Source organism: Gadus chalcogrammus, chromosome 12, assembly GCF_026213295.1.
Source record: "Gadus chalcogrammus isolate NIFS_2021 chromosome 12, NIFS_Gcha_1.0, whole genome shotgun sequence".
NCBI lineage: Eukaryota > Metazoa > Chordata > Actinopteri > Gadiformes > Gadidae > Gadus > Gadus chalcogrammus.
Window position 1 is genome coordinate 21684680 of NC_079423.1, and position 18939 is coordinate 21703618.

The following is an 18939-nucleotide window of genomic DNA, read 5'->3' on the forward strand; positions in this document are numbered from 1 at the left end:
ATATGGTGTTCAAAGTTGACCATGCCATTTAGTAAAGAGTTTGACCACTCATTTTGTATGAAAATAATTGTGAAACAAACAAGATACAGGAACAGCATGAAAACGATTTATGTGCTTTGATAGAGCTCTAGTGCCATATCAATGATGGTCTAATGGTGAAATTTGATTAATAACGATATCTGTGAACGAATTGTAACGAATTGTAATGACCATTTGCTCGCAATCAAACATCTAGGGTATGTAAATTAAACTAGAGATGCACATGTGCACAAAAGCCTTCTGTGGGAGGTTTGGGTGTGTGTTTGTGTGTGTTTGTTTGTGCTTGTTTGTGTGTGTGCGTGCGTGCATGTGTGTGTGCGCGTGTGTGTTTGTGCGTGTGTGTGTTTGTGTGCGGGGGGAGGGTAACTTGCAGAAGTATGGAAAAACGCTTTTGTTGACATCCTTGTGCCAGTGGAGGCTGTACAAGGAAGGATGTATGAATGTGTGTAGGCGTCAGGGAAGAACATTGTTCTAAGGTTCTGATTGCTCAAAGGAGTCACTCTTGTGTAGGAGAGTCAATATTATATGCAAAAGAAAAGCAAAGTTCAGTGCCGCAGATAGGAGTGCAACTTTTGTCTTCTCAAATTAAAGCTAGCAAACGCATTTATGTTAGAATGTGACATTGTGTGTTGTAAGGCTAATTCCAGAGTTCAAGTAACATTTTGACATTTTAAAGGTCCCATGGCATGAAAATCTCACTTCATGAGGTTTTCTAACCTAAATGTGAGTTCCCCTAGCCGGCCTATGGTCCCCCAGTGGCTAAAACTTGCGTTTGGGGTAAAACGAGCACTAGGTGTTCTGCCCGCCTTTGAAAAAATGGAGGCTCAAGCGTGCTGATTTGGAAAGTGGTCCCATATGTTGTCATAAAGGATCTAAGCTCCTCCCCTTTCTCTGCCTTGCCCGCCCAGAGAATTTGGCCCGCCAATGAGATACGACCGTGCGAGCGCCACATGTGTGTGTGTGTGATTACACACACTTCGCGTGTCAGGAAAGAATGTGGTCTGCAACATCAGTCATAGAAAATATTAACCTGTGCTGACATTGGATTGTGTTCTATGTTGGACCAAAGGACAATTTCAAGCATTTTCGCAGAAACAGTCAATGTTGCAGACCGCGATTTGCATATGAAGTAGGGAGAATGCTTATAAAGCTGATTATCTAATATAAAAATTTAATTTTCGTTGAATTTCTGCTACGTGCTCAGCTGATCTGGGTCATTACATGTTCTGGGTTTTGTTGATTAGGAACCCCAGATGGTTGACTCAAAATACTGGGAATGTATCTTCCTTTCTGAACTTGGAAGTTGTACTTCTGCGTTTGTGAGTGACTTCACTTGTTTTTTTTAATGTGTTTATTGTTTGTTTGTTGTGTTTATGCAGAGCCTTGTTTTCAGAGGTTAGGGTTACCGGTCCCTGAAGTGGAATCACACAGTGGGGTCAGGCCACAGTATCACATAAAGTGCCACAGTGCTCCTCAATGAAAGACAGTGTAACATCAAAAATGCATCAGCCAAGAATCTTATATTTCCTATTTGTATCCTATCTGTATGACTCTCTGTCTGTCATCACAAAACATAATCTAACAGCTTAGTTTATCACTCATCGCCATGATGCTTTGTGATGCTAAATTATCCACACTACTGATTTAAAAATGAGGCATGTATTTTTTTAGACGTGAAGCCATGCGCCCTTATTTCTCCTCTCATTCTGTATTATCTTTTTCTTTGCCTCACCGTCTTATGACCACCACATCTCTCTTTCCCTCCCTCTCTCTCTCTCTCTCTCTCTCTCTCTCTCTCTCTCTCGTGTGCCTAATGCCTTTTTCTACTCTTCCTTCTCCTTCTGAGGCTCCCCCTCAAGGCATCTCTTTTTTATATCTCGTCTCAACGCATGTATTTTTCATACTAGGATTCTCTCTGCGCCCCAACCTCTTTACACCCCCACCCAATCCGCCTCCTAGCTGTGGTTTCGCTAGTAAAGTAAAGCTGCCTCAAGGCAGTGTGAGCAGGACAGAATGTATCTTGCGTTCGTGGTAAGATGCTTGGATGTTATACACCTGCCATTCCTGTTTGACACCTGCTCCCTGTTTTGCCATGTGGTTGGTCCCTGTGTTGCTGAGCTATTTAGTTTGATATTGTTGTGTGGTACACAAAGCAATGGATTTGACCTTTCGGTCGGGATATATATTTTTTTTTTCTATTTTCTGCACTCTGACTACTCACTACGTGTCTCAGGGTAATTTCAGATACAGTTGGTTTAAATGTCTCTCCCACAGCTTTCCTTTATCTCCCTGCTCCTACTCTGCTCCTACTCTGATCAGAATGTGTGTGTGTGTGTGTGTGTGTGTGTGTGTGTGTGTGTGTGTGTGTGTGTGTGTGTGTGTGTGTGTGTGACGTGTGTGTAGGGGGTGCTTGTCCCAAATATCTGGAATGCAACCAACGTACTATAAGCAGCCAGAACCACCTGATATGTATGACATTGTCCTTGGTAATAACTACACTACTACTTATTCTAATTTCTTTGAGCAGTGGTGTGAAGACAGCTATTCAGTGGTCCTCCATGGTTTCAGGATGTGTGTGAATGGTGGTAGAATGAGCTGGTTTTGGGAGGTCATGGAGTCCTGCAGTATTTTTTCGTATATTATCTTTTCTTAATGATATTAATAGCCTTTATCGTATTAAGATATTTTTTTAAAGTGTGCATAAGACCAATGAATGAGATCAGACATGAAACATCATATCTCATGTGATTATCCTGTTATGTGCTTTATTAATATTGTTTGTTTCCATTCCTTTATTTCAGAAAGGTTGTTTATGAATCTAGAGCCAGACGTCCATTCTGAGATGGGTAGGCCTGCAAAACCAAAGCAACATTGTTCTGCAATTGTGCATACTGTGTGAGCAGATACCAAATCAACTATCCATTTGGAAGAATAAAATTGTTTGCATTCATGGAAAACAGCTTTTCTGATAATATTGTGTTCATATAAGTTTGGGTATTCCTTATCATGCGAATATGCAGCAAAACAATCTGGCAACAACTGAACAACTGTCTGGAATTCAATTAAATATGCTTATCAGTGTAATGCATATATCTCACACACACACACACGCACACGCGCACGCGCACGCGCACGCTCAGTGCTAGACTAGGGTGGTTGCGATTGTGGCCCACTAGAGGGCCCACCGTGAGTCTTGTTGTGGGTGGCTGCTCCTCCAGTACGACTAGCCCGTTGCCTCAGTACCAGGCAGGCAGGAGGAGGGTGGAACAACGCTGAGCCGATTAGACGAGGAGGAGAATAGTCCAAGAGAGGAAGGTTACTCCATGCTGGCCGTGATCTAACGGGCTATAAAAAGCTCTGGATTCAGCGTCTTTAACACATGTATATTTTGGAATTCCAGGAGTCCGTATTAACAATGCACTTCATCAGAGCCGCTGGGATCCTCATCGTGGCATCGTTAACGTTACAGGTAATAATTTATATATTTTTGTGATCCGACAAGTCGCAAATTCGCCGTTTATTGCATCCTGATGAGGCTCCGAAGAATGATGCCGTGTATGCGGTGCTGCTGCCCGGTTAGGTCGGACATAAACGCATGGTTAATTGCTGATGGTGGAACATTTCAAATCACTACAGATGAAGATAATTCGCTTTACGTCTAGTGTCGCGATTCTATATTCACCAAGACGCTTTATGCCTCCACATTTCTCTAAGATGAAGGTCTGTGGTCGAGAATAGAAACCAATATTTAGAATGTATCGGGGACTTGCAATGGCTTTACACAACGATGATACCAGCTTACACTGTTAAATGTTGCCCTATCTAGGGCAGCCTTATATCCAATAGAAACAAGGACCGACATCGGTGCCCAAGGATAGATCCTTGTTTTCGCCTATGGCTTTAAACAATTTGTAGCCAACACAGAGAGGGTGTCGAATAATGATTAAAATATTACAGCTAAAAGCATCTATGAGGTCTGTTTAAATATATGCTGGTCTAATCCTTTGCATATCCACCTGCGGGAACCCGTGTTATCAAGAACCCCTCTGCTCGGGGTGGGTAACATGAGGCCTGTAGGCGACGCCGAGTGCTCATTGGGAGTGATGATCAATTGCATCCTGTGTGACTGGGCGTCCGCTTCATACCCGGGGTCAACATCAGCCATTGGTTTTCATGTCCTCTTTCCTCTAGTATGCCAGAGTGCTTTAACTTGAGAATAACCCCCCCCCCCCCACACACACACCTTTTTACGTCAAGACAAAAACACAGACAGACAGACAGACAGCATCTCAAGACAAATACAGTCCCCATGACAACCGTAGCCTACAGTGACGACTTTTCTTTAGTTTTCCAAGTAAACAGTTTGAAAAATGGGTGAATAGCTTGGGGCTGCTTACAAGGACAAAGGCTCATAACATGTTGGCTCTGCAAGGAACATAGGTTAGGCCTCTGTAAAAGGATAAATCACATGACTGCGTAAGCTAGCACTTACACGTTATAAATCCTATACAGTCGTGCCCCACAAACGGGTAAAGAGTAAACAAGAATTAATCAGGCTGCCAGTTTGCTTTACTTTGCCCACAACAACAACATCAGCAGCAGCAACAACACCAGCAATCAAAAAAGTAACATCTCCAATAAGAATAACAAATCACTTTTATTGGTGCAATACTGCGAGGGAGCTGATCGTCATATATTCCTGGCATCGTTGGGCCACATGGCACTAACTTCTACAGCAACAAGGCAAATTGTACCTACTCTTGTTGGCAATTGCCAGTTCTGACAGCGTCCAATTGATCTATTTACATTTCCCTCACTGTGTAATGTTGTCCTAAATCTGTGCCTGGTGCTTACTTTTTATTTATTTTTGAAGGGGGGAAGGGGTCCTTCTCTGATCGTAGGATGTCTAGACGGTAAATAGAAACATTAATTGACCCAGTTAAGACTATATACCGATGGTTGATTTCAGTTGGTGTGAAAGACTTGGATTTAATTGCTATTGAGCGTGTTTTTGATATATTTTTATAAATGTCGCCTCCATTCGACAAGATTTAAAACAGACATCCAATCTTGTCCTTGAGTTAGATCAAAACATTTAATAAATCAAGATCAGCAAGATTAACACTGAATGTCTGATATACTTCATCACAGACAGATCACCCCCAAATACATCATCCTATACACCCCCCCCCCCCCCCCCCCCTCACACACACACACACACACGCACACACACCCTTACATGCAAATAACATGAGTAATAGCAGTGAACCAAATCGATCAGACAAAAATGTACGATATTAATGTTAAAGATGAAACACCTGAAATATCTGTTGGTCATGCAAAAATGTTTTCTGGGTTTGCTTTTGCAATGTGCAACTACAAAGCAGAGACTCCAGAGGATCCTTGCTTATGAACAACGTCTGAGTGATAAAAGATCCCCAACATGAATAATTGAGCTCAAAGAGGAACTTGAAAATTACACCAAAATGATCCATAGAATAGCGCCATTTTACCAATAAGAGCTGTGCAGATAATGTATGAAACCAGATCGTTGTTCTTCCTGCTTCACCATATATTTCCCCTCAACACAAATATATATATTATCATTGATTTTCCAAACAACATGGCAACCAGCAATTAAAAAAACTATGGTTGATATTGTTATAATTTGAGAGGATCTGCTTGTATTTATGGGACCCAAAAGCTAGTCTGTACTGTATATTCGGTAGGTGTTCCAGTGTTACCACGATGCAATACATCTCATCCTTGCCCTCTCCCCTTCTGTCCAGGCTGTTTGTGTGTATGGCGGAGCGGCGCAGGGGTCTGTAGGGGCGGAACAGGTCTCGATTTCATGCACCAGGGGCTTCCCGGACCAGGAGTATAGTATCATGGTGGATGCAGACCTACAGAAGGGACAGCATCTCCTCAACGGTGAGTCATCTAATTCACCCGTTAGCACACCTCCATATTTTTTATTTTGTGTCGTATTGGTGTCACGCACACTCACACACAAACGCATGCATGTGCACGCACGTATACAGACACAAACACGGAGACACACACACACACACACAGACACACATCCACAGGGACACACAAACACACACAAACAGACACACTCATACAAAGATTCACGCACACATATCGAGAGAGACACACACTGACACACACAATTCCATCCAAACTACTCGGAATAAGTGTGACATGGGCAGCAGTGCTAAAGTGGTAATCCCCTAGCTGTTGGTGGGGGCTGTGTGTCTGGAAAGAAGTCCTCGCCGTGATATTTGATTGCTCTTTGAGTGGAACTGGCGCTTATAATGGCGTCTTTGATTTGATTAAATTTGTGGTTGTTCGAGGAAATGTGTGTGGGAGGTGAGGAGGGATTAAGAGAGATGCAGAGAAAGAAAGATCCAGAGAAAGAAAATAAAGAAACAGTACTTATACATATTATGTTCTTATGGAAGGCTAAAGTAGGATGGATATCATGTTAAAGTATGACCACACCCACATACATACCTTTATGCAGGTGTACTTTTATCTTTATACCAAACTTTAATTTAAATTGACTACATGTTCAGATTGGAATCATTATTTGGAGTGAAACTGCAATGAACAGCATTTTACAAGGAAGAATTTAAAATGATAAGCACAAGAGATCTGCTCACATATCTGGCCAGTGGCCACAGAGTTTGCATGCAAGGGTCAGGTCTAGACCATAGACCGAAATATAAAAGTGTGGATCAGCGTCCGTGTTTTCCCCCATTGCTTTTCACTCAACCGGATTGAGAGAGTCAAAGATTTGCCGTCAACAGAGCGTAACCATTGTTGGAGATTTGTGCAGCCAGCAGAAAAAACAATCCATATTTGTCCCATTGATGGTGGGAATTGCCTCACACTAGTATATGGCCAAAACCCATTAATATTCAATCCTTAATGACATTTTAATGAAATAAAACCGGGACCTTTGAAAATGCATAATATGAAGATGAACTAGCCACTAAGTTCCTAACTGAACAAAGAAAGAAACGATTGGCTTTGTATTACGAGAATGTACGCACATCTCTTTGAATTGAATTAGAATGATTGTGAACGACCTCAAGGCCATTACAGGAACAACATATTGTTCTCACTCTTCCACATGAGCTGCAAAAACAGACTGCTGTGATCATAAAAGTCACATTACAGCGTCATACAGCGCATCAACGGGTCAATCAAATGCATTGTAGCAAATGATCTAGCTCCTAGCAGACTGCACGTCCGCAGACTCTGCGGTGGATACAGCTTAGACAGGAAAGGAACTCTTTAGGAGATGAGAAAAAATACTTAGGGGCACCGCCTGAACGTTAAACATTAAACTCATCAAAGTCATTCTCAAAAAGAAAAGCAGTTACTCATCCTTGAAAATTTATCAGCCAAAAAGAGGATTCATGAACCTAGATGTAGTCTGTGTTGGATCAGATAACAATTTGGACGTAGTTCTACACCTCGTCATAAATGATCTCCAAACTTCAGAAAGCTTTTTTGTCTGAAAGTGAGACTCTTGCAATGCCCTAAGAGAAAAGGCTGTTTTGAAGCGAGGATGAGAAGATGCACCTAATGTTACAACTAGCTCAGTTACTTCCTCATCTGTATTCTGACAACTCCAATGTGCTGCATGATGGTGGGTTAGTGGTTCAGTGGACCGTCCTCTGTCCCATCCTGTGTTTGTTGTCTATAGGCCAGATAGGCCAGATCATTATCTACTATAGGGGCATCTCCTACCATTGTTCGGCAGATGACATGCAGCTGCATGCATCACTTATAACCTCAGTAGCTTGTCCAGGCAACAAAACAGTTTCTGTGACCTTCAGAACTGGACAGCCTATTATTTCCTCCTGCTGAACAAAGAACAAATCTGTGGTGCCCGTATTTGGTCTGGAAAACATCATAAACAATATTCATCCACTGACCTCATAGCTGTTGATAAAAAAAGCACAAGCGTCATCCTTGACCAAGAATGAAACGTGAAAAATATGTAAATAAACTGGTTCAATCTTGCTTCTTCCACGTAGATACATTGCGAAGGATAGTAATATCTTGTAACATCTCAGATTAGGGATTCATTAGAACCTTCATTTTTTTATGAATTTTATCTTTTAGTTGAATGCAATTCTGTTTCATGTCTGTCCCAATCAGTTTTAGATGCCTTCCGCTGGTCGAAAACACAGCTTTTCAGCTTTCAATTAAGTCCAGTCAAAGCTTACGAATCCCCCGTTTTCTTCAGTCTGGTTGCCACCAGTGAAGAAAACTATTTGTTTTTTAATCAAATTGTACAATGAATCAAACCACAGCAGAATGTGCGGAACCACTGCCCGCGATCCAGAGGTGACCGCTAGCAGCACTGGCCTCTGGTACCATTTCACTTTGTCTATTATGCCTGCAATTTTTGTTGAACAATTTGCAGGAGCTTTTAAAAACTCATCTGTTGAAAATGACCTTACCGTCTGGTCTCATCTTCTGTCAGCGTTTACAGATTTACAGAATTACTTTTCCATCATGCTTTTTTGTTAGTTATTTTCCACTAGTTGCACCGACTTGGGTTTTTGCCGTTCTGTCTGTTAAGCACTTTGTGACAACCTGTTTGAAAAGGTTTTGCATTAAGGTGCTAAATTAGGAATACATAATATTAGTTTTTTCTTTTCATTTGTTATGATTCATATTATTCTTATTATTATTAATTCATACTCGAATTTCAGAAGTAACAGAACTAGGGCGATTTCATATTTTTTGTGTAACTATGATGTCTTACTGCTATAGTAGTTGCAATTCCATCTATTTTGGCTGATCATTTGTAAAATGTTTTTTTTGGCAAAAATAATATTTTGCCAAACAAATATCGACTATAGTTTTGTGAACATCTACTACTGGCATGCTAGTTTACAGTACAATATATCATCCAGCCTGAGCAAACTCAGCAGGACAAGTCAAGTTACTTTGGTTCAGCACTTTTCTGTCTTAAATCTTGGAGCAACGCCAGGATTTTCACAGTCTAGCAGGAAGACAACATCCTGACAGGGCCTGTCTTTCCTCGAGTGATACCAGTTCAGAACATTTCACTTCCAACTGTAACGTTATGGTAACATAATGTTTTTTATCACAGAATCTGAATGTATTTCTGCCCTCAGTGGCACTGGATGCTATAACTACACACACGCACAAACACACACACACACACACACACACACACACACACACACACACACACACACACACACACACACACACACACACACACACACACACACACACACACACACACACAAATGATAAAAATACTGTTTGTGTATTAAGTCAGTAATTTATCAACTATCTCAAAGCAGATTATCTGGTGTTGTTGGCTCCTATTTTGCCCGGAAATGGAATGTAACAGGTGAATAAGAAAAATATCTTTATTTATTTATTTGTTGGGTGATTTTTATCTTATCATAACAGCATTAGATATTGTTTGGGATTCAGGTGTGGAACAGAACAGTCAGCATGCCAATAGCAAACAGTATTTTTGTCAGTACAGTTGGGTGGGTTTGGATTGATCACATGTTCATGCTCTCTGGAACACCAAAGCATCTTTATGTTGCATACATTAATAAGAGATTTGTACTAATAACGGCAAACAATTATAATTTTTTTTTGCAGTATGCAGCATTTAGCCATGATCACAGTAATGTCATGAACATCGATAGATGAATAGACTATATGATCAAAAATACAGTTTACGGTATATTTCCTTCAGCCTTAAAGTAAAATATTGAAATCCTACATATTCAATGACAGTCTAAGGGCGCACTCACACTAGGCAAGTTTGCCTGTTCCGTGCTGCAGGAAGATTCAGCACGATTCCCCCCCTCCCCACTCCCCCCGGCGCTGGCCCGTGGTCACACTGCTCCCAAAGGCCGTGGCCTGGGCACGATTGCTCCTTCATACATACGTCATCACGTCGTAATACGATAAATACGTCATCACCAAGCGTCCTCCCCGCCAGAACAACAATGGAGAACAACAACGTGAATGCTGTTGCCGGCCCAAATTTCAAGTAAACACTCGACTTCACTATCGCACCGACGTAAACCCACTCGTGAACCGCTTGCCGCCATTGTTTAAAATGATTGTTGTGGGGAAGAAGGGCATGGACCTAAAAAGAAAGAAGGGACGCGCAAGGACTACGTCATCCAGCTCACGTTGCGTATCCGCACGTGTGCGCGTGTCATCTCATTAGCATCTGTACTTTGGCTACGGCACACCTCTCCCAAGTGTGCCGTGGCCAAGGGGCTGTTCCGTGCTGGAATACGGATGGCGTGGTCACACTAGCCAAACATTCTAGACTTTAGTATGCAAATGAGCTCGGGCACGGGGCCGCGGCCCTAGTGTGATTGGCCCCTCACGGTACATCCTCGTCTAGACCTTTATCCATACGCTGCAAGGACCCGTGTCTGTTAACGACAGGGACTCGTGCTGTGAGTTTGTATGTGAGTGCAATAATGTTATTTTCTTTCCTGCACCAGCCAGCACAAACCGGCGTACAGCGCCACAGAGAGTGATTGTGTTTCTTTGCAATGGGAAAAACATAGCATGGACTCCTGTGGCTCATAGACTTGCCGTTCCTACATTGACTTTGCACAAAGACAGAGAGAGAGAGAATGAATAACAAGCAGCCTGTGTCTCGTGTTGTGTGTGTTGTGTGTGTGTGTGTGTGTGTGTGTGTGTGTGTGTGTGTGTGTGTGTGTGTGTGTGTGTGTGTGTGTGTGTGTGTGTGTGTGTGTGTGTGTGTGTGTGTGTGTGTGTGTGTGTGCTCATGCATGCATGGGTGCCTTGTATGTGTGTGTGTTCGTGTTCTGTGAACTGTAACGAGGCAGCACTGACAAGAACCGACAGAGCCCCAGAGGACAGAACTCTCTGAGTGTCCTTCCTAGTGTTTTAACACACACATGCCTGCATGTGTGATGACCATGTTGCTGAACCACAGACACCAGCGTCACTTTGTTGACCGTGCCATTTCAGCTACGACAAGGAGAATGGACTCAGGGTGTGGGATAATGTAGTGTGTGTGGGTGTGTGTGAGACATTTGTGTGAAGGGGTGTGTACATGGTAGAAAATTGGTGTGTACACCAGGCCGTGTGTGTGTGTGTGTGTGTGTGTGTGTGTGTGTGTGTGTGTGTGTGTGTGTGTGTGTGTGTGTGTGTGTGTGTGTGTGTGTGTGTGTGTGTGTGTGTGTGTGTGTGTGTGTGTGTGTGTGTGTGACATGTGACATGTGTGTGTGTGTGTATGTGACATGTGTGTGTGTGTGTATGTGTGTGACATGTGTGTGTGTGTGTATGTGTGTGTGTGTGTGTGTGTGTGAGACATGTGTGTTCGGGGGTGTGTGAGAGACCTGTGTGTGTGAACATGGTAGAAAATGAGTGCATATACGAGGCCATGGTTAATTATTTAATTGGAGCAGATAAGGGCCTGGTAAATCATTAATGAGGGGATGGAAATGAAAGGGGGTATTCTGAGCAAGGGGACGTTTTTCCTCTCCTTTATCTGGGGGCAGGAATCGAGGCGGTTGAGCAAAAAAGGAGGTCATTTTGAGAGAGGATGACAGAGGCTGTTGTGTGTTATCAGGGTCACAGCACAGATAAATGGAGTGAAGCGGAACATTGGGGGGGGGGGGGGTGCATGGCCATCCGACCTTCCTGTCCGGTTCCCATGTGCATTCCTGTCTTATTAGCTGGGGCATTGACCAGCAGTCAGCGATATATTCACCAACTTACTGTCAGCCGCCGGTCACGAGCACAGAAACACTTGTGTGCGCGCACGTGGAAATAGACTTTGCGGAGAAAAAATAAAGAAGCGATCTCCCGGTCTCTGGCAGGGGCATACAATGAGCACATTCATCTCCGCTTTATCCGAACGCCCTCCCCCGATTCCCTCCCTCCACCCAAGCCCTCCCTCCCCCTCCCTTCCTTACACCCTTTCTACGGTTGTCTCTTTCACTCTCTCTCTCTCTCTCTCTCTCTCTCTCTCTCTCTCTCTCTCTCTCTCTCTCTCTCTCTGATGCTGTCACTCTCTCTCTCACTCTCTAACTCCCTCCCCATGCAGGGGATCGCCCCAGTTTTTTGATGGCCTCATACATCACTGTCTTCCTTTCCCTCTTTTTGTCCTGTCTACAGAAAAGTCACCAAAAGGGCCAGGGGTGGTGGGGTGATAGGGGTGGATGGGGTGGTTTGGGTGGACGGGGTGGACGGGGTGGATGGGGGGCGGGGAGTTGTGTGCTGTCGTGAGTGGTGTGCTGCCTGTCTCAGCGAGAGATCTCAGTCTCTTTTAAATGTTGTGTCTTTTTTCCATAAATTCTTTAAAGAGATCCATTTCGTAGTAACACTTTCCTTGCCTATCCCTCTCATGCACTGCTGATTGCACAATAGGATACATTTATGAATTAGCCAAAGAATGATGAGGGAGTGGGGCTTCTGTCAAAGCCAATTTGAATTTGAGCGTTGCCTTGATAAAAAAACTTGTTTTGTCAGTATGTCATCTGAGGTGATAGTTGTCTTGGGTATTATGTTGCTATTTTATTGTTACAAATGGGGACCTCAAATATGAGAAACACTGTTGTGTGATGTAGGAATTATGGATTTGAAAGTCAATGCATGATGTGTGTGCAGGAGCAGTGTGTGTATGTGTGTGGGTTTTTGTGTGTGTGGGTTTGGTGGGATTGAAGTGCTAGACACGGTCAGCACCCACAGGGTACAGGCGAGAAGAGCTCGCTTTCCAAAACAAACTGGATATGATGAAACACAGGCACCGCAGAGAAATGGAGCAGGCCTTTTAGTGTGTGTGCGTTCTTGTGTGAGTGTCGAACATTGGAAACCCAGTCTTGAATTAGGGCTTTGACTTTTGCCCAAAAATCATACTCGAAGTTTGTTTGTTTATTAATATTAATATTCAAATATATTCTAATATTTATTAATAATATTTTGACCATTAAATGCTTTCAGTAAGACCTGGGCTGAATCCGAATACTTAGTACATACTATTTCTGTTCAGTGTCTACTACTTGACTGTACTACACTTGACAGTGTAGTACGGTCTCTACAGCTATGCGTAGATCGCTTCCGAAGACTGCTGAAACTCCACCGGATGTTTGGAGATGACGTATCTCCCCTCAGATGCCGGCAAAATTACCTTGATAAGTTACCTGTTTTCCGTCTTGTCATCGTTGCTATTAAATTAAAAATGTCTCTTTTTACTTAATTACTTACTTTACTTTTTTACTCTTTTTAATGTCTCTTTTTTTCGCCGCTTTCTACAACGTCTTTCTAAGCCGCTGTTGGTAGTGTCGGGTCAGCCATCTCTTCTTCGTTCGTTACCAGACTCCGGTTGCATTATGGGATAGCGTAGTGAACTCCGTTGTTTACTGTGGCGGTAGTACGCATTCGGAATCGTTTTCTGTGCTACACAATGCGTGCTGAGCATTCGGACGCGCTATATTTGTGGCGTACTACAAAATGCATACTATAAGTATGAGTATTCGGATTCAACCCTGGATTGGGCTTTGCAAGGTTTGTTTACCGGCGTTGCTATGGTTACCGGTCTTGCATGTTCCAACGGTTTATTAGGTTTCTAATAAATCGCTGTCTAATCAATACTTCATGGAGAATTTGTGTAAAAGACTATTGTCTACCATAGGCTAATGTTTTTTGATTATTGAATCAGGTCAAATAAAGTAGCAATGCTACCAAATTCAACTTGAGGATTTCGCAATTTGTTGATCAATTTCAAAAGAGGTATTCATACCTCCAATTTTATTTCTGAAAGTTAAAAAAGCATTTCAGAGATTCAAAGAAGTTGAGGCCCATCAAAGGGCCAGCATACAAAATCAGTGTTATTTATTTATAAAAAGAATACACATGTAATAAATGCTTACCAACAGGTCTGTGTGCGTTTCCTGAAGACATGAAAAGATTAATAGAGGTACACATATAGAAAGAAACACACTTGAACTTGAAAGACCCAACCGCCCTTTCTGCACTCAGTTTGCAGAGATTTGCCGTCATGCCGGAATGATATTTTCTCTATTGTTTCAGTTGAGAATTCAGGAAAGATAAAACAATCTTTCCCTTGCAGCGAGTAGCAGCAGTGACCGGGTGTGCGAGTCATGCTGGGAGTTCTCTAGTTTCTGTTTCAGCGTTGATATCCCCCCTCCCCCCTGCGGACTGTTTTAGTTGTTTTATCTTTCTTAGGTTTGGTGTGTATGCTATGTGTGACTGTAGGCTACTGCTTCTAACTAACCAATATGCCTTGCATTTTAAAATGTCAATGCACTTTTCAGCCCTGAATAACAGTTAAAGCTATTTAATAATTGATTTGCATGCATAGTATTCTACACTTTCCATTGAACAATTTCCCCTGTGACCATAAATTGACTAATTTCATAATGTAATCAAATGTTCACACACTAGCTGCTTTCAGACACACGTGTAAGTCCTGATATTCTGTTGATGGGCTGTATGTGTGAACAACATATCCTGAGTGACATTTGTACCCTGAAAATCTCCCGAATAATACTACCTCCGAGGTAGTATTTTCTCCGTAGGAAATGTAAATTACCTTATATGTGAATGAGGAGTAGAAAGTCGGTATTTCTCACACCCCTTTAGTGGGCGTGTTGATAATGCTTCTGCATGTCATTGAGTGGCACTGCTTTTAAGAGTCATTTGTGGTGAACGAATTTTACGAATTAATGCACAATGCCTGCCTATAATGTTACGTTGTTACGCTGTAACATTATAGGCAAAATGTTATTACATTATGCACTCAGAAATTTGTTAAATTATTGACTGGGGTTTCCACATTATTGCTATGGGTTTAATTACAACTAGAGGTTCGCCCGCGCGTTGTAACCACGTGCGAAAACTCTTGTTTAACATAATTTGACCCACGGATAAACCCTTACATGAATTGCACTCTGTTTCATGTCAACCTTGTTCCCGTTTGTACTCAAACCGTCAAAAACATTAGATGGAACCTTACATATATGAATATCTTTCAATGATTTTGTTTGTTGTTGTTGTCCTGTGGTCATCCCGGGCTGTAACCTGTCGTACACAGCTCGTAAGCAAAGGAACAGAAATTGCGTTTCGGTAGACTGGATAGCAATACGATTTCTGGCCTTCTCTTAGCCTTGCTAAGAGAAACATCGAGACGTGTTTGTGGCCAGTGTCTCTTTATTTGCATATTTTCTACCCAAACTACTAGATAGCCCTTTAATATCTGTTGCTAAGCATATAGCTTAGAAATTGCAGAAACTAAGTGCACCTCTTCATGCTTAATCTAATCGTATGGCCGTGCATTCGTTCATTGATTACTGGGGAGGTTAAGTTGCTGTCACAAGTGAATGCCACCAACTTACAACAAGTCATGTTTTGGATGGTTACTCGCTGAGTATTAAGAAAGTGATTACAGAAAGAGAGGAGGATGAGCTCCATAGGAAGAGACAAGCTACATCATTGTCCGTGGGATGGACAGTCCAGTGAAACAGGCTTCAGCCTTTCTGCCAGTCTGCATGCTCCTAATATGATATACCAAGGCAACAACTGAGTGTGTGTGTGTGTGTGTGTGTGTGTGTGTGTGTGTGTGTGTGTGTGTGTGTGTGTGTGTGTGTGTGTGTGTGTGTGTGTGTGTGTGTGTGTGTGTGTGTGTGTGTGTGTGTGTGTGTGTGTGTGAGTTGAGCTTGTCAAGATTCATTCTTCATTCTTCACTCTTTCACAATTATCCTTCCATTGCAGTTCTGCAAGACTACTGCCAAGTACCCCTAAGTACCCTCGACACTCCTTCACATTTCCCTCCAATGCACGTTCTTTTGTTAGCATGACAAATGTGTACATTAGAAAGATGATCATTTGTGGGTGTCCTGTTGTGTTTCATTGTGAGGCTGGCTCAGTCACCAGGGCTGCACAGGAAGCCTTCACACTTCGCCGGCTAATATCTGATTTCTTTTGGAACACCGTCACAATCTATTTTTAGGATCCATGCCTATCCAATATGCAATATGAGCTGACGGTTGATGCCTCAAAGACATGCTTTTCAGTAACAACACAAAATGTCATCATTTCAAGCACTTTCCCTCATACTGCAGCACGTTATTGTTTGCCGTCATCCTAAACGTCGTTATTCGTTTAAAACAGAATGCACACACACCTAGTGCTTGCAACACACTTGCCTGCCAGTCTTCGTATTGCTTTGTGGTAGCATTTAGGCTATGGGTAGCATTTATGCTATTGGTGCTCTATGTGTTTGTCTTGCGTCTGCCTTTCCTCTATTCATATTGTTTGTTTAATCTTCCACCTCATTAGTGTGTCAACCAGAAAATTTGCTCCACTCATCTTACAGTCTTTTGAGATTATTGACATGCACACAGAGTTGCATACCCAAACTTTAACCATCCGCATATCTCCAGACTCCAACCATGTCAAAATGACTACCACAAACATACACTTACTCATGTGATTACGTAAAACTTTAATTTACATTCGTACATTTATAGAGCGTAATTAAAAAATCCATAGTCTCTCATTAAAGCCAAAAAAAGCCTAACTATAGCTCTAAATATAGTTGGCCAACATAAAGCAAGAGGCTAAGGCATTGCTGGTAGGCAAAACACAAAGGGAAGCCGATTCTCGTGGCAACATGTAGAGGAGCTCACGAGTTGCATGGCGTGTATGATCTTTTAGATATCGTTAGGTTCAGCTATGTGGTTTGGAATGGATTAGAGGTGGTGTTTAGGTTAAGGTTGAGTGTAGTGGGAGATGAGCAACAACTCTAGGCAGACTCATTTAGAATAAACCATCAGTACATTGCCCATAGATAACTGTGATTACTGCATGGTCAGAGCTCAAATACGTTGTCTGCACTCTGCACTGTGACTATTTCTGTGGTGAACACCAGAAGGTATGTTCTCGGATCTTTCTGGAATGTGGCTGACATGATGTGAGAAGATGTGTTCATTAACACACTAAGCAACCTTGTGAAGAGGACCTGCTAGACAGATACAGTGTGCACGTGTGTGTTTGTCTGCATGCGTGTATGTGTGTTTGTGTGCGTCATGTGTGTGTGTGTGTGTGTGCCACACGTCTGCAGAAGGTGATGATTGGCGGTGCCAATTGTCTCAGGTTCAGCCCAACCAGCTCAAGTCATCACTTAGGAAAAGGTGCTGATGTTCAGTGGGGCTCATTGGCTTTCTGATCACAGATCACATGTGTTTTCCTCGTCACACAAACACACAAACACAAACACACCATGGTCAATTGTTTCTCCTCTCTTTGTTCTTTCTGTCTCACACTTGAACTCCTCATCCCATCCGTATCCTTTCTGTGTCAAGCCTTCCTTATATTAAAGAGTGTTTGGTAATGCAAATAATCTAGTAAAGCTCACCTTTACTTCATAAAAGTGTACGCTTAATGATGGTTGATTTGAGTAAGTGCTGTTGAATTGCCAAGGCTTATTGTATGAACTAATAACATTTACTGTACAACCTGCGTTTTGTGCTCTAGGTATCGTTTTATTGTACTGTTGATATAGAGTAGAGGGCATCGCGAAATAACACTAAAACATTAAAGCATTGCAAAGACAGGGGACATGTGTAACCAGGTTGCGGCCAGTTTGAGTCTGTAAATGTTGTCCTTCTTGACTGTGATTTATCCGCTGTGTCTCGCCGAGTGCTACTTGAGCAACACATCCATCATCAGCCATTGGCTGTCTTCACATGCTAATTCTCGGCATTAGGCCTGACATATTGGAAACACAAGCGACTGAGCCATCTGCCCGATGTACGACCAGGTCAGCATCTGTGTGTGTGTGTGTGTATGTGTGTGTGCGTGTGATTGCGTGTGTGTGTGCGTCTGTGGGTTTGTGCACACGTGGGTGTGTGAGGGTCAGCCCTCCCTCTGGAGAGGTATATTGGCGACATATTGGTATTTTCAGGGTTGAGTGGATTCATTCGACAATTTCTTTTTTTCTATGTTTGTCAGAAAAGATAGCGATTGAATGATAGTGAGTGAAGCCTCACCCTTCTTCGCCTTCACGCGTCCCCGTCAAACACTGAAGACCAAAACATGCAAAGGTAACAAAGGCAATTAATAGCCGTGGTCCAAACAAAGTCAGAGCTAGAGTTAGTTAAATTGAAATTGAAATTATATTCAATTTCTAAATGGGCGATGGAATTGCTGTGTGTAATCTTTCAATATATATTATGCTAATCTTCTGATATCTTTAACTCTCTTATATCCTCAGTACCTTTAAATAAATTAATATATTACATTAAAGAAATAAGAAAAGTTATACATCACTCAACTGCATTAATTTAGATTTTAATATTAGAATTGATTATGATCAAATTAATGGCCCTTGTGAAAAATGAATGTGCTCTAAATATTCTGTCGTCAGATAAATGCATAATATAATATAATTTATTCCAGCATTATTTGTTCATTTATTTATGTATATCATTAATAATAGACTTCAATATTCAAGTATTCGGCTTCTTTTTTAATAAAAATACAAAGTATTTTTTTATATGTCTTCGCATATTTACGAAACCGTAGGGAGAAGGTAAGGTTACAGTTTGTTCGAATATCCAAATTATATACTAGGGATAATGGTGCCCATCATCAGAATGGAAAACACGCGATGAATTATTCGTCCTTTTCTGAGTGAGAGCGTAAAGTTGAGATTAGGGAATGGGACATCGAATGGGATAATGTCAATATTTATACGCCCACAAAACGTCACCTTGCATATTGAGTACACCTTGACTATGCCACATGATTATTATAAAAAAAAATACAAGAATAATCATAGAGCTGAATGGTATTGTTTACATATGAAAC

The 18939-nt window shown here is 42.0% G+C and overlaps 1 protein-coding gene across 1 annotated transcript in view; it reads left to right on the forward strand.

The window, feature by feature from the left end:
* Positions 1-3260: 3260 nt before the first annotated feature.
* The window catches only part of cdh2 (cadherin 2, type 1, N-cadherin (neuronal)), a 76680-nt gene continuing 61001 nt past the window's right edge, over positions 3261-18939 (forward strand). Inside the window, exons 1-2 of the mRNA XM_056604533.1 lie at positions 3261-3508; positions 5829-5970. Coding sequence (XP_056460508.1) covers positions 3419-3508; positions 5829-5970 — 232 coding nt within the window. The 5' untranslated portion in view covers positions 3261-3418. The remainder of the gene's footprint in view (positions 3509-5828; positions 5971-18939) is intronic.